General features: G+C 42.3%; 1 protein-coding gene across 4 annotated transcripts in view; it reads left to right on the top strand.

The window, feature by feature from the left end:
- The window catches only part of SPEG (striated muscle enriched protein kinase), a 2,620,794-nt gene that overhangs the window by 2,127,225 nt on the left and 475,970 nt on the right, over positions 1 to 17,599 (top strand). For all 4 annotated transcript variants that reach the window (XM_069616880.1, XM_069616879.1, XM_069616881.1 and 1 more), the window contains one exon: positions 754 to 903. In XM_069616880.1, the coding sequence (XP_069472981.1) occupies positions 754 to 903 (150 nt within the window). The remainder of the gene's footprint in view (positions 1 to 753; positions 904 to 17,599) is intronic.

Here is a 17,599-nt window from a genome sequence, read left to right as displayed (position 1 = left end):
AAAATATGATACAGTGAATGAAGCAAGGACATGTTTGTGTGGTTCAGATATGTGATGCTGGTGATTTTGACACAGCCACAGTAATTTGTCAGGATGCCTGTGGTTTTTAAGTTACTTCCAGTTTTATACTGCATTTTAGGTGTTTCTGTTGCTTATATCCATTAGGATAAGTATTGCTATAGGGTACTGCCATTGTGTACTAATGGTGCTAAGAATGTAGATGGTGTTGTGTAATAATACTTCATTGGTGAGAAAGTGAACGTACATGTGGGTGGATATGCGTAGCATGGGTTGTTAGTATGGATTAATTTTTTTAGATAAGATGCATTTTTGTGTCAATTCATCTCACATGAAGGGTTCAAGATGGTGTTTTATTTTCTTGGAAGAGAAAGAAGCAAACGTCATTGGTACCTGTTCAATCAGGATACAACTTCATGGGGGAGGGGGGCTGATAGGAAGCGGACCATTCAAATTTTCGAGAAGTATTTTGATTATTCAACTACGATTGGGGGCGTGAAATCCCTTTTTTGTCAATACATTTTCTAGAAAAGCCAAGCACTCATTTCGAAAAGGTGTGAACACCTTGACTCAACTTACCGAGGTTGTAGACCCAATAAACTAGAACATTTTGAACATTTTGTAAATTAATTGCCCCAAAAAGCAAGCATTAGTTAACTCAATTGAGGACCCTTCCTAGGTTGCAGACCCACTAAACTGGACATGTTGCAATGAAGTTCCACTGTTTTTCTGTAGGTGGTGATGACAGACGGTCTCGCTGGGACCGATGGGGCCTGTCCAGAGGGCGGAAAGACAAAGTGGTGGCCTCTCAGCCGAACATTCCTGCAAGTCTGCTCACGGAGGATGGCACCATCGTTGGGCGACAGTATATACGCAATGAATCAGGTAAAGAAGGGCAAGACTTAAACTGGTGCACAAAAATGGGTCCCTAATCGGAGCTGTGAGTGAGTGGAGTTTCTAGCATGCCATTTAAGTTAGTATTTCAGTGTTTATTGTCCTCCCATCTTACTTATTGCCATTGCTGGGTAATCTCCTAGTTCGATCTTTCTTGGATTCCAGGGCGGTGCAAGAGTATTTACCACCCTAGTCAAAAGGTCATTTTTCTGCCCTTCCACTGCCAACCCGAGGTGTTTTTACTGGTTTATAGTGATTGCATCGAATGCCAAAGCATCGAATGCCTTAGCATCTAAAAAGCATCACATTTCTTTTTTTTTAAACGGGGGGGGTCCCCCAACCCATGTTTTTTACCCCTTAAAACCCATTCTAATTAAAATAAAACCTTTACCTTTGAAAAAAATGCATTCAATGTTTTTTTTCCATGCATTTTTTTCGATTCTTTTGGAATTCATTGCTTCATATTCGATGCAATGACTGGATACCGTTTTTACTATAACATTCCTTAACCTCAAATGGGTCTGCACCACTTCCACTTCACATGTTGTCCTGCCTACTACGTTCACAAACTGCTGTTTTGCCAGGATGTTTTAGATCTTTTTTCATAACAAATTAAAATCAAATCACTTTTTCTTACACACACGAACTGTAACACTCAGGCGGGATTAGAAGTAATGACCAGATCAGGTAGAATTATGAATAAAATATCTGGCAGGACTAGGACTAAACAATATCACATATTAGAAATAATGGCCATCAGACACCATGCACTGTTTCACTCACCCACGCGTGTGTACACACACACACACACACACACACACACGAACCACTTTACTGCTCCAATATGGATTACTATAATGACATACAGTACATGTCTTTAAAATGTTTCAGACGGAGGCTTCAGCTTACTTTCACCAACCCTGCTGGTCCTCTGCCAGCACTGCCCAATTCGGATGTGGAGTTGACACTGGCTTTGCCTATAGTATCTTTGCCCTGCTTCCACGTGCATCTATTCCTCCTTCACTAAATCGAGCATGAAGTCACTGAAAGGCAGAGGATGTTGGTGGCTGACATTAGCTTTACTATCGCCATTGTTAGCTCGGGAGGGTGGTATCCCCTTGTACCCTTCTTCCAGGAATCATTCCTGATCGATTTAGGGACATTTCTTTGGCATTTCATAGGAGGACAGGAGTAGGACCACCCCCACCAGTCCTGAGCAGGTGATAACTGCCAATGGGCCACCGTTAGCATTGGATGTAAACACAGGGCGATGTCTCTGCCTCCCGACCTAGCCACTTAGACGCTGGAGCATACTAAGAGCCACAGGCTGTCGTCATCTTCAATGTGTGAGGTCAACAAACTGGTAATTCTTGTATTTTCGATACCTTGCAACCAAACTGGGCAAATTGGGTTGCAGCTTGGAACATTTTCACTGTGGGGATACCCAAAGCTCTGCTTTTTTATTGGCAGAGGTTGATATGCTTTTAAACTGCTGTTACTTCCCTCAAACTCTTACTAAAACATAATCTGGTGGTAGACTGTGCTCAAATCAGTCTTCCTGTCAGATGCGGAAAGAGGTCATTAACCTTCACGGTGAGGTGTTGCTCTCTGCGGATTGCCTCAGCCACATCTTGATAAAGATGCATACCTTGCCTGGTTAATTCACTTTTGAAATCAATCACTATCAGTTCCTTAATTATGCCTTAATTCTCGAGATCCTTCTGATCCTTTTCCACCTTGGCACGCATGTCAGTGATGCGTCATATTGTGATGCCAAGTACTAAAAAATAAAAATAATAAAAACCTTGTAACTTCTGTGATGCTAAACAAACATGAACTTGATGTGGTTAATCTGTTCAGCCACCTTGCAGCTTAGAGGTATGTCTCTGACTGCCTCAGCTACAAACAATCTATGACAAGTGGAACGTCTCTCATGTTTAATGCTTGGTGTGAAAACGCCATCCTGGAGAACCAGTGTTTAACCCCAGAATCCTATGTTTTTGTTAGGGGAGAGGCAAGGTTACATTAACAATATTTTGGGCTTGTGATCTGGCAGTAGATTCACATACACTCCAGTGTCAATTATAGTTGACACCCATACTAATCCGACTCAGTCTTGTTTCGAAACTCTTCAAAATGACACACATTGAACAATTTTTTGTCACTAAACAGGACACGCTGGGCCCTGGTTGTTGTTTAATCTATACACTAATTCATTGTCTAAACATCTGGTGTTTCCAAAGCTTTTACATATTAGTTCTCTTAAAGAGCTGTCAGGAAGTGATTGTAGCCTGTTTCCAATACCCACATGAGGAACTTGTGAGTGTAGTTCATGATGGTATTGCCTGTTTCAGATCAGGCACTCATGAGAAGTTCCTCACCTTCTGCTTTGTGATGACAAATGTTCCTTATAAGGCGTAGGTCCATTCACTTGGCTCATCACAGCAGTACGGAAGTCCTCCAGTTCCTGATTTCATGTCATTTAGAGGATTTTCTAAAGTGTAATATGAGGTTCTTGCAAGTTATGCTTCTGTAAATTGTTTGAACTGCAGCATTGCATAATTTGGACCACAATTTTTTTTTAATTTGGTTGGTTGATAGAATCAACCTTTCAAATATAAATACAATTCAAATGCAATTCAAGGACTTAATAAAATAAACACATATTTACACTATACATTTAGATCAACAAATAATTTCAGAAATTCGTTGCAGCTTACAAAAATGTATTCAAGATTACAAACCCGGTAGTACAGGTTGATTAAGCTACTTTGGTAACGTCGGAAACAGGGTTTCCAGGTATTGAGCTATTGCAATTCGGACAGCTAATTTCATACTGGTGAAAATACAATACCAAATTTCATCTGGCTCCATATAATAATGATTCACAATAAGATTCTTAAAATACATTTCTCTTTTACTCTTTAGAGCCAGACATATTACAATGCAATGTTGGAGTGTTTCTTTCACTGTAAAGTCTTTGTAAAAACAACAGTAATTTTGTTCTGGCGATATACGTTTTCTTCTCGCCATCACATCTTGCGTTGGCCAAAGGTTCAGCCTGAATCAAAGATTTTGAGAACATATTTGAGTGGATGGACACTTAGCTAGATAATCAGCCATAAGACAGAACTTTTTGTGCCCAAACAAATGGGGGTTAAAATCCTTATATGTCAAGCATCTGGTTCGATTCATAATCCAATCATGCTGATACATTTTGCACGATCAGGATTTTGTAATAACAAATCTAAACCAACAGCTGCATCCGCCAACGCATTTATAGTACACTTAAGCCATGTTTTTGAGAGCATGTGTTGCGAGGATAATAAATATTTGGCTACAACCCCCCGAATATTCGGAGCGTTGAGACTCAACAGGGACTTCCTTAAGAAGGCTGCCATTTTCCATAGCATATGTGCCTGTAGAGATATCAGCCCAACTTCAAAACGTATCAATGGGAGAGGAGTGCAGTTGGGAAGACATAATATTTGTTTCCAGAATCGAGATTCACATTTATCCCACCATATTAGCTTCTACCCCATACGTTAGAGAGGGGATCACCTTTTGTTGGTAAAACAGCACTATCTGTTTGAGTGAGAATTTGCAAAATTTCCATGTTAGTATTTTGGCTTGAGAAATAAGAGTCTGCAGTTTACTTTGTAATTCTATTTTACTCGTCTCACATTTCATTCAGTCTGTTATTATGACACCCAAATACTTATACTGGGAGACCTTTATAAGATCCACATGCTCAAGTTTCCACTTATAAGACCTCTCTTTGATTCTAGAGTTTGGTCTACAGACCATGACTTGCGTCTTGTCGGTGTTTATCACAAGGCTATTTTTCTTTACGCAAGTGTCGAGGGCCTTTAACATATTTTGTAATCCGACTGGAGTTTGGGATAGTAATACAAGGTCATCAGCGTATAGTACATTACAGATTTTCTGTTTGCCTATTCTTGGCGGATCACTTATCACATTTAGAAAGGATTCACCCATGTCCAAAATAAATATATTAAAAATAGTTGAAGCCAAAATGCAGCCCTGTTCGAGGCCACGGTGGGTATGAAATCGCGCTGACAATTGGCCATCTGTGGTTAGTCTAACTTGCATTGGGGTTTCAGTGTGTAGAAGCATAATAAGCGTACAGTGTGATTGAGGGCAATTATACGAAATCAGTTTCTGGTACAAAAAAGAACGATTAATGGAGTCAAAAGCAACTCGAAAATCAATAAACGCTAAATAAAGCAATTGATCACGAGACGCAAAATCAGACTTAATCACGTTTAAACCCATAATGTTCGGGGTTGTCCCAAGACCATAATGTTCGGGGTTGTCCCCAGACCAGTAACAAAGCCAGATTGAAATGGATCTCTTAGCTGAGTTCAATATATGTATGGCCTAGCGCACACCTTATGTGTTAAATTGTTTCAGGAGTTAGTGAGAGATTAATGGGGTGCCGGGGAGAATGACAACCTTGACAATGGGTTGTGTTAACCTATGTAAACCCAACAGATGCACACCCGTTCAATTGTAAAAACAATCAATAATTTGTCAATGGTAACAATTTGCTTTTGAGAAATGTTTGTAAAAAACATAAGACACTGATTATGTCACAAAATGATGACCATCAATTTAACTTTGCTATAAATCACAAGCTACAAATTTGCATTTTAATTCATTAGAAATTTGGCATCTGTGTTTATGCTATTTCAACATTGCTTGTATAGCATGAACACACACATTTTTAAGTCACACTCAATTTTGGCGCAATATTTTTCGTGGGCACACAATATGTTTATCACACTTTCCTCAATTCTCTGGAGAATTGCCTTATATTGTTCATAGAAAGTATTGACATATATTACTCAACACGTTTCAGGGTTGGTTATATCCCCTTCTTCAAGAGTTGTTTGCTCTCTTTTATTCCTTTTTTCTTTTTTTCACCTACAATATATAATATGGAATAATCAGGTTTTGATCTTAATTGATATCTGTCATGTTATTTTTGATCACCGTTTATATAATAATCACCTGGATGGGGGCGCTGTTGCGCACGGACGGAGATGGCAGCCTCCGTGTGAGCTCCGGCAGTGTCCAGGGCCGAAAAGCCTAAATAATCAATTTATTCACTCCGGTTCGGTGCGATTCTTACACAGAACGTGTAACTATACCTCTGGACAACCCACGTGAAGTTTGGGCCCGAACGGTGAAGTGAGAGCCGAGTTGTGCACCCAGGAGTACCTCGAGGCGGCGAGAGGCGTGCCTGCCACGGAGTGAAGGGAGGAACTCGGCGCCGGAACAACTCGAGCAGTGGCAGTAACGGTCGGGGCCGCATGCCCGGGGTGGGAGAATCGCGGGCGCTGCCGGGCTTGGCCGAGTGCCTGCGGACTCCAACCCGCCAATACCACAGCAGCGACACAAGTGGAGGGAGGAATCACCCGGCCCATCGGCCCACGGTGGTGAAGGTAGGCTGGGCCTAGGCCCTCCGCTTGACACGCGGGTGGCTCCGACCCCCCAACGAATATATACCGCTCCACCATACACAACAGAACATTGGAACGTGCGAACGGGGGCTGAGGGGAGCCAAGCGGGGCCACCCCCCAACCCTGCCCCGCTTAATCTACCACCGAATGGAAGGAATGCCAGAAGATCGGGTTCCCGCCCGTACATCTTAATCCGGTCTCACAACTACGAAGCAAGTGGCGAAGGCAGCTAGAGGAAAGGGTACTCCTCCGAATACATGCCCCAGATCCGGAACGATGCCCAAAGATTTTGGCCATAAACGGAGCAGAGGGACTATGGATCCTGAAATGGAGGGAGAAACGCCTGCACAAGCGGAACAGATTCCCTCTGCCTCCATGATTCATCAGGCTGTTTTCCAAGCTATGCAGCAGGGTTTCACAGCGCTGACAGACAAGCTGGATGGTATCACGGCCAGTGTCGCAAGTATAAAATCGCAACTCGACAAAACAACAGCTCGCATGACGGAGGCTGAGACAAGAATATCGGGACCAGAGGACGCTCTGGAAACCCTGAAGACAACGGTGTCAACAATGGCGATCGAGCTAGGGACAGTAAAATCCAAGTGTGAAGATTTGGAAGCAAGATCCCGAAGAAATAATGTCCGTATTATCGGTGTTCCAGAGGGGGCTTTTAAGGGATCAATGGAGAAAGCGGTGGAGGACCTCCTGCGCAAACTACTGGGGGAGCCGGGTTGGTCGCCTGTGTTTATGGTGGAAAGAGCACACAGGTCACTAGCACCAGAGCCGAAACCCGGGGCATACCCCAGACCCATTATAGCGCGCATACTAAACTACAGGGATAGAGACCTGATCCTAAAAACAGCCAGGGAAGAACAAGAGCTGAAATGGAAAGCCATCACTATACGCATCTTTCCCGACTTCACCCTGGCGGTTCAACAGGAGAGAAAGCTATTCTCGGGAATCAAGAAAATGCTACGTGAGCGACAAGTACAATATGCAATGCTCTACCCCACAAGGCTCAAAATTCAACATCAAAATAAATCATACTTCTTCACATTCCCGGAAGAAGCAGCGAGCTTCATAGAGACACATATCCCCCCAAATAATGGACAAACTTGAAAGAAGAGCGATCAAAATGTTCACAAGGCAACTCAGCCACCGCGGCGTACAAGAAGGCGGAAGGAATGGCAAAGACTTAGGCTCCCTGGGGCCCCCTCGGGAACCCCACACTGCAGAGGATGTAAACCAGGACGCCCGTACATCAGCACTGGAGACGCCTCAGCCCCCCCTGTAGCAGGTGCTCATGTTGTTATTGGGAGGGGAGGGGGGGAAACTCAGAAGCACAGTTGATGTTTGTGGAACTGTGAGGGAGAGGGGCAGGACTGATAAGGGGAAGTTGGGTTCTTGTTATGGGATGAAGGTTGGTAACACAAAAAGCACACAGGTTCTAGGCACAGAAAATCTTAAGCATAAAGCAGTGCTACATCGGTGTAAAGGCACATATAAGCTCCCCATAGATAATGGCTAAACCAGACACGGGCGGTATTAATGTGCTTAGTTGGAATGTAAGGGGGCTGGGCTCTAAGATCAAGAAAAGGAAGATTATGGCCTATCTTAACAGACAGGCCGCTAAGATAATCTTCCTCCAAGAGACCCACACAGGACCCAGACAGGGCGAACAGCTGATACCAAACTGGGGGACTCACCAATATTTCACAACTTACTCCAGCAGAGCGAGAGGGGCTGCAATACTAATACATAAAACGCTGCTGTTCATCTGTATCAAGGCCGAATGTGACCCAGATGGGAGGTTCGTTTTGCTGCACGGTAAGCTATACGACAGGGAAATAGTATTCCTCAATGTATATGGACCAAATATTGTCCTACCAGACTTCTACTCCTCAGTATTTGACAAGCTAGCGAGATACCCTACGGCCCGGGTGCTATGCGGGGGAGACATCAACACAATTCTGGATGTACAATTAGATCGCTCATCGACACAAAATAGAACACTAACCAGGGCAGCACAGACAATACTTACACACATGGCATATCTACAATTAAAGGACGTCTGGAGAACACTAAACCCTGACAGGAAAGAATACACGTACTACTCTACCGTCCACGACACACACTCCAGAATTGACCTATGGCTGATAGACACAGACAGCATGGCATGGGTAACAGATACACATATACACCCTAGGACCTACTCAGATCATTCTCCGATACAATTGATATTACAAATCCCGGACAAGACCAGGGACTGACCACCTTTGAGATTCAAACCGGCAGCCCTATGGGATCTAGTATATAAAGATTCTATGGCGCAATACATACAGGAATACTTCGAGATCAATGAACACTCGGTATCAGGCCACACTATGGCAGGCATTTAAGGTATTCTTAAGAGGCCAGTTGATATCCATAGAGGGGGGAATTCTCAAGGACATTCGGGCTAGACTGGCTAGGTTAGAAGCACAACTAACATCACTGCAGACCCAATACGCTCTATCCTCTTCCCCTCATCTGGGTACAGAAATAAAGACTAAGCTAGATGAGTTTAGAGAAGCAGCGGACCAAGAGATCAGATACTTTGACAGACCCACAGTGGCGCGTAGATATGGAGAAGGGGAACGCCCGGGGAAACTATTAGCCAGAATGGTGCGCGGGGAGAGAGGCCCCACGAACATACCTTGTATACAACTAACAGATGGCACAATGTCCACAGATCAGGAGAAACTAAAAGAAACATTCTACACGTTCTATAAAGAATTATACTCCCCCCAGTGTTGTCACAGAGGCTGAGATAGAACAATACCTCTCTCAGATAACGACAACGCTTATAGCGGATGTGACTAGGGAATCGCAGGAAGAACCTATAACAGTGGCGGAAATAGGTGCAGCAATAAAAGCTCTTCCCAATGGGAAATCCCCAGGCTCTGATGGGCTAGGAGCTGAGTTCTGCAAAGAATTCAGTCAGCTATTAGCTCCCCGACTGCATGCTGTCTGGACGGAAGCACTGGAAAAGGGCGTACTCCCAGAAACCACTAGAGAAGCAATAATCACACTTTTGCTTAAATCAGGGAAGTCTCCGGGAGAATGTGGATCGTACCGACCACTGTCCGTAATAAATACTGATGCCAAAATCCTAGCAAAAATACTAGCGACCAGACTCACACCATTGATGCCATATATGGTTCATGAGGACCAGGCCGGTTTTATACTGGGTAGATCCACAGCAACAAATATAAGAAGATGTCACCAAATAATAACCACGATCCCCCCCCGCCACTCAGGGAATAGCTGTCTCCCTTGACATGAGGAAGACGTTTGACACAGTCTCCTGGCCCTTTCTCTTTGGAGTACTACGGAACTATAGGTTCGGTCCAAAATTCATGAAATGGATCCGGATACTATACACAAGACCCTATGCAAGGATAAGAGTCAATGGATCCCTCACAGACATACTGGAATTGTTGGGTGGCACCAGACAGGATTGCCCACTCTCCCTATTACTCTTTGCACTGGTGATAGAACCTCTAGCAGACATACTCCATATTATAACGCTATATGCGGACGTCATTCTACTATATCTTAAGAATCCAGATCGCACACTTGGCAGAAGTGGGAAAATTCGGGGAATACTCAGGGTTGCCTAAGTCAGAGATATTCCCGCTCACAGACAACACCACACAACCCCAAAACCTACATGGCCTTTTATGGAACCCGGTACATATTGTTTATTTAGGAGCACGTATAGCGAGAACCCCCCAACTGTCCCGTGCACTGAACTACACGACACTCGCGGATGCACTGTATGCCAAGATCAACCGCTGGAATGTATTACCCATATCATTGGCCGGGAGGATAGCCTTGATAAAAATGGTGATACTGCCGAAACTCTTGTACCTTTTCAGTACGGTGCCAGTGTGGCCAGGCCGTGCCCTGTTCTCTAAAATTAACAGCGCCTGCATAGCATTTGTATGTGGAGGGCACCCCAGGCTGAGTTGGAGGGTATTAACAGACACGCACTCCAGAGGTACAAGGAAAGAGGTTACCCTGAATCCGTTATCAAGAAGGCAGAGGAGAAAACACATAATTTGGAAAGAAAAGATCTTCGCACACCAAAGAAAAGACCAAAGGAAATCCCATTCCTTTACGCACTGAGGCGCTCAGCACAGAGTCACCACATGACGAGCATAATCAAAAAGAACTGGAGAATAATCAGCCTGGATCCCCAATTGAAGAGACTATTTCCAGAACCACCTATTATTGCCTACAAGAGGGGCAGGAACTTCAAGGACAGCCTAGTAAAAGCCAAAAGACCCCGAGTTGATAGTCAATGCACACTCACGAAGAAGAAAACAGGCACCTATGCATGCCTAAGCTGTTGTAACTGCAACAACTTAATGAAGGGCAGCTATGTAAGACATCCATCAAAAGGACATAAAATTCCTCTACAGGATTTCGCAACATGTGACACCAAATCGATTATTTATGGTTTGAGTTGCCCATATGGCATCTATTATGTCGGACAGACACAAAAGAAAGCCAAGCAACGCTGGAATGAGCACAAAAGCAACATAAGAACAAACAGCGTACACTTACCAGTGGCTGGACACTTTGCCCTTAAAAAACATAATATTGCCCAACTAAAGGTATTAATCTTGGAGATTGTGAAGAAAGCTCAAAGAGGTGGGAATCATGCTAGGTGCATGAACCAGAGGGAAATCTTCTGGATAGAAAAATTTAAAAGCTTAGCGCCCCATTGGATGAACGAAGACTACAGTTTAGCTGCATTCCTATAGATTAACAAATGACCTCTAATAGTGATACCAATACATAACTTTACACAAAAGCCAATGGATCTGAACCCAACAAAGTATTTGAGGTGTACAAAATATTTATCATGAGGACTTGAATTGAATTTTTCGCTTTTGTGAGAATTGTTTAGTATGTACTTGGGATGACTGCAATCGGAACAAAATAGAGAATGTGAGCATGTTTTTTTTGAAGTAATAAACATAGGGATGCCCAATATTATTCCCTTTAAGTGGTCTTTACACACGAGAATCCAGTTAGAGTGAGGATATCATGACGCCATAAGCCTAAAATATGCTAAACACGGGTAACACTAGGTGTTCCTAACACTCACCTCCTGTAATCATTACGGGATCAAATTATGATTACTTAGTGGGCAGAACAAGCAACATGAGGATCCACCGACTTACAAATATTTACATTAACGAGCATATGTATTTACTCGCGTCATCATGACGATATCCACGTCACAGATGACGGAAAGAGGTTGTCGTTGTAAACATAGTGATGTCATCACGTTCTCACGTGATGACGTCACGACCCAAATAACTGCCAGGAGTAGCGCGAAATACAGCATCAACTCCGGGAGCCCCCTTTACCCGAGTAAGGTAAGATAGACTCAACAAGCAAGCTGGCCACCTTTACATGTCAGTGCATTGACACCTTAGGAATCAATGACATGCTGCTTCCATAGAATTAGTGATTTGTAACTACCGCCCTCAGGTTTCCTAGGCTATTATTTAGATTTAACATAAGCAATGATTAGTTCTAGTTGAAATCTGAAGTTTCCTATAGCCCCAGGTGACGACATCCTAATTATCCATTAAAGCACATGTACATGTGTTTTGCAGATACCACTTGGGTACTTATCTATCCTAGAGACATTCCCACTGCGGGACTTTCCCAGCGGTTAAGTGACTGCATTATCCGACTTATGAAGTGGCACCGCACGTTAAGAAACTACAGGTAAACTTTGATGCACACAGTGTATGATAATGATTAACGATTCCCTTTACTGTATATAAATTCTATACGAGAATTCAGGACAAATTCCCCCATTTTAGTTTAGCCTTTTTCTACTGTTTTTCTATTGTTTTTATAGGTTGCATACCAATTGTGAATCCATACAACCTCTTGGTTGATATTGAAAAGACCTCAATCTTTATGAACATCAAGTTAGGAGATTAAATATTGGACATCCAGGTGAATATTATATAAATGGTGATCAAAAATAACATGACAGATATCAATTAAGATAAAAACCTGATTATTGTATATTATACATTGTAGGTGAAAAAAAGAAAAAAGGAATAAAAGAGGGCAAACAACTCTTGAAGAAGGGGATATAACCAACCCCGAAACGCATCGAGTAATATATGTCAATACTTTCTATGAACAAAATAAGGCAATTCTACAGAGAATTGAGGAAAGTGTGATAACCATATTGTGTGCCCACGAACAATATTGCGCCAAAATTGAGTGTGACCTAAAAATGTGTATGTTCATGCTATACAAGCAATGTTGAAATCGCATAAACACAGATGCCAAATTCCTAATGAATTAAAATGCAAATTTGTAGCTTGTGATTTATAGCAAAATTAAATTGATGGTCATCATTTTTTGACATAATCAGGGTCTTAAGTTGTTTTTTACAAACATTTCTCAAAAGCAAATTGTTACCATTGACAAATTATTGATTGTTTTTACAATTGAACGGGTGTGCAGAGGACGGGAGAGTTCCACAAACGTGTGGACATCTCTTAGCTGAGTTCTCTGAGTCCATTCATTAAAGGCCCCTAATAATATACGAGAAAAGATTTTGTCGGGTGCATCCAAAAGTGCAATGGGACTATAGCTCATTGGAAGTTGGCGATTACCCTTTTTATAAATAGGGACATTAATGGAATGTCTCCATGAGGGTGGTAAGGATTGAGTTTTGTTTATTGCAGTAAAGATGTTAAACAATATATTGGCCCATGGATGTTTTTTTATAACTTGGTTTGAAATACCATCGGGGCCACAAGCTCTGTAGATACTCGCCTTTTTAATAAAAATGTTTATATCAACCAGATCAAATTCAACCAGAAATGTACTCGGTACCCAAGAAACTAAGTCCACACAACCTTCTGGAAGAGAGTAGAGTCTGGAAAAATGTTGAATCCAGCGCTGCTCTGTTACACCGTTGGCTTGTATTCCACATTGCAGACCTTGTAAAGCCTGATTTATTAGAGACCAGGTTTTCACACTATTTTTGGTCTATGCCATTCTTAGCATTCTTGCTCCGTCTTCTTGATATAACTCGGCCCGTTAAGATTGAAGTCAGTTCTTGTATCTGGTTCAGAGTCGAGTTAGGATGGCTGCTCTCAACTCTAGAGGTTTTTTTAGAGCTTCTCGTTTTGGAGCTCCAAACAATGTTTTTTGCATGCTCACCTCATGGTTATATATATGTAGCTTGGAGCTCGGTTTTTACAACTGGTGAATTTTGAGGATTTATGTTGAAATAATTGCATCATGTCGCAATACATAACATTATGCATATTATCTCCTTCATTTTTCCTATTCAGTTCCGATAGTAAGTGGTTAAAGTCCTCTAGTTACTCATCCGACCATCATAGTCTGTTTTGACCAGAGCTTAAAGTGAGAAGGCCCTGTTGATGATAGCTCCTAATAGTTGCATTATTGTTATGTATAACCCATTTGGTTGTTAGTTGATCTTGATCACTCATGTTTGATTCCACAATGCAAAAATCCGAAATTAATTAGTAGAGAGTCACATTAACATAAATATAATCAACCGTAGAGTGACTCACTCCTCTTCGCCATGTAGGAAGCGGGGGACTATCTGACTTAAATGCTCCGTTAAGTCTGCATAGATTGTGTGAATTCATGAAATAATTCCATTTTAATGTTCTGTTTTTATTAGTTGCTAATTTCTCAATTATACAATTGAGATTCAAGTCTCTGCAAGTAATATATAGGTGACTGTAGGATCAAGGGAAATTAGCACAAGCAATTGATTCAGATCTTTAAAGAAGCAATTGTCAGAGATTCCCACCGGATTCCATACAAGTTAACTATCGCACACTTAAATGAATTCATGTACCTTTATCAGTTGCATATAACTGTTTGGCGTGGCCCATTGTTCTGATTTTAGACCTGTCTCTTGGTTTATTGCAGTGAGTAGACCAGATGTTGGTCTTCCTCGGGATGTTTTAATGGTGGCATTTAAATGGATATCATAATTGTCCCATATCCGGGCCTCCGTAAACCAAGTCTCTTGCAAAAGTAAAATGTTGTAATCCACCAGAGAATGATCATTGTTATTAAGCAGATGTTTAAAACCTCTAGAGTTCCAACTAAGCAAGAGGATTTCCAAATCAGAAATAATTACTTCTAGTTAATTGGAGGGTTCTAGACATTTGCAAGCACACACATTTTAAACTGTTGGGAGCAGTCATCAATGAAGCTTCAATTGAGATTTCACAACCCAATCCAAACAGTTGATTTTTGGCCAGCCAAATTGTATTTTGAATGACCCTAGAGTTCATCCAAATTCTTACAGAGTTCAACTTAGAGAGATTTGGAAATTCCACTGGGGCAATATCAGTTGAAACAATGTTTTTGAGTTGTGGAATGTCCGAAAATATGGCTAAAACAGAACGATTTAAGTCAAACTGCACGCATGGGCTCGGTCTGCATTTCAAATTTAAATAATGGGCAGCAGGCCGTTTAGTTAGTTGGCTGTCCTTGTTAGCAATTTTTATTGTCTGCTCCTCTTGTGTATTTCGAGACCCACCCAATGGCTGGCCTAATCCCTTATTGGATACAGCACCGACTGAATAAGCTGAAATATGTCAGGAGCTAAGTCAGCTAAAATGGAGCATTTTTCCCCACGTAATGGGTACCGGTCAGAGCTCGTGGGAACTCCTTCCATCTATAATATGTTTGCACTCACACTTGGCTGATTGGCCTTTATGCTTCCCCCGCCCGTGTCAGTTGGCCTAGCACAAAGGCTCAAGGATGGACATTCTTTAATTGGCATGACTTGTCTAGCAGAATGTTTTCCTACCTTCCCAGGAATCGTAGGCAAACTTTCAGGTATGGAGGGTCTCCCCACTGTTGGAAGTAGTGGGTGTCCAGCCATATAGGCATCTACCGCTCGTCTGATCTCTTGACGATGAAGGTCAGTGAATTCGGGGATTGCTGACGGGTTTAAGGAAATTTTAGCAGGCAGAGCCTTGCTAGATACAGGGATTGCGTCAGGCATATTCTCAACAGATTTGCAGCCAGAAATAGCTTCAACTAATTCATTGAATGTGGCATAGGGAGTTATCTCCTTATTTGCAGCAGCTACTTGGAGATTACTTCTAGCTTGTGCTTGTAATTGATATTTTTCAGAGACAGCACTAGAGGCCATCACAGAGCTTTTATTTAGTAATTTTGTAGATTTAAAAAATAGTTTTGTGTTTGTGGAACAATTTTTCTTCAGATCGTTTTGATTTTTAGACAGCTTCAGCTGTGCATTCGCACAGGGTTTCTTTTTGGAGGAGTTGGCAAAGATTGTGTATGTATTTTTAGAGGCAGCCATAACCACAGGTTGAGAGATTGGAGTCAAACTTTATCAACCCGCGGATGCATGGGCGTTTCATGAATGATACCTTCAATCAGAGGTAAAGAAAAGCCTGATTTAGGAGGAGCCAATATAGGTATCACATCAGATACATTCAGTTGAGAGTCTACACATGGTGAGGTTTGACAAGCAACTGTAGCACATATAATCCTCACTGTTGGTTCGACCTGGGCATCTCTCGAGTTTTGGCTCAACCGATTGCCAGTTTCTACCTGCAAAGTTAGGATTTTATCGATTTGTGCAGATTGCAGTGTTCATTTTTTTTCAAAAGACTCATATAGTTTACTTAAGGAGAGCAAAGTCAAATTCATTGCATTAAGTGTTATTTCTACTAACGTAGACACAGGGTCATTTTGAGGTGGAATCGAAATAGCCAATAAAGGGGCAAATAGCTCTCTGTGGCTTTGGAGCATAGCAGGAGGCCGCAGAATGCGAGTTTCCATTTTCATCAAACAAGATGGGAGAGCCTGCTACATTTTGGGATGGAGAGTGAGCCGAGAATCGAGAGACACTTAAGTCTAAATCAATTATAGCAACATCACGAGGTGCGTTTTTGCACAGTCTTTTCTTTTGATCCAATTCCTCAGTTGGGGCGATCTCCAAAAGACCACTATCAGTCAGAGGGGAGTAAGGGGTGTTTCCATCGCCCTCATGCCCTTCCTTTTGGGTGGAGATGGATAATGTAGGTAATTCTTCTGATAATCTTTGAGGTCGAGTGCTAGGGCTATTGTCAGGGATTTCCCTAGATATTTGACTTTTATCCGTGATTAGCGCCGACAGAGGATGAGCCACCACGCTAGCTGGTGACAAGCTTGCTGCATTAATTGTTGGTGGCATCATAAATTGACCGTCCTTGCAACATTTTTGCATATCATGCGAAGGTGTTTGTTTGAATCCAGATTTTATTGCCTTGCCTGTACATTTTGTCTGTTTGGCGTGGACGTTGAATGATTCAAGGGCCGTTTCCGTGATGTAAGAGACTGAGATCTTTGTCTCAGCGTTCTTTCCGGAGGCGTCCTTATGATAGGCATTCCTGTTTTCAGGGTTGGTACTTTGAATTGTAACGTGATAATACTAAAGGAAAAAAGAGGCGTCGCCACCTCAAGGCAAAGACCTAGAACCATATCTCTCCACCGCCCCACCGTGTCTTCGCGGCAAAGAGGTACTTCGCCTGGTGCGCGCGTGGTCATGAATTTAACTCCTCAATGCCCTAAGGGGGCAGGGTTTCAGTTGTTTAGCCGTACAACAGCAATTTCCACACTAAACAAAAAGAAATAAAGCTGTAATGATATATATGGCAAGGTAGCAAAGTCTAGATATCTTGTCACGAGTGCCAGTTGAAGTTTATGGTAAAAATAACAAGGAGCATGTTAAAGGCTGTAGTAGAATCCACAAGTAATCCACAAGAAGCAGCGTGCGAGGCAAAGAGGTACTTCCAGGTACTTCGCCTGATGCGTGCGTGGTCACGAATTTAACTCCTCAACACCCTAAGGGGCGGGGCTTCAGTTGTTTAGCCGTAGAACAGCAATTTCCCCACGTAACAAGGAGCAGGTTAAAGGCTGTTGTATAATCCACAAGTAATCCACAAGAAGCAGCGTTTGAGGCAGAGGTACTTCCAGGTACTTCGCCTCAATTTTATATTCAGCATATGGAGGTTTTCACAATGTTGTCAAGTGATGCATCTTGGCATGAAAATTGTCCATTGACATACCCGGATGTTAGCTAGCTCAATGCAGATGAAAACATT

Source organism: Ambystoma mexicanum, chromosome 9, assembly GCF_040938575.1.
Source record: "Ambystoma mexicanum isolate Mex_15411 chromosome 9, UKY_AmexF1_1, whole genome shotgun sequence".
NCBI classification, from domain to species: domain Eukaryota; kingdom Metazoa; phylum Chordata; class Amphibia; order Caudata; family Ambystomatidae; genus Ambystoma; species Ambystoma mexicanum.
This window is presented reverse-complemented; position numbering and strand designations above follow the sequence as displayed.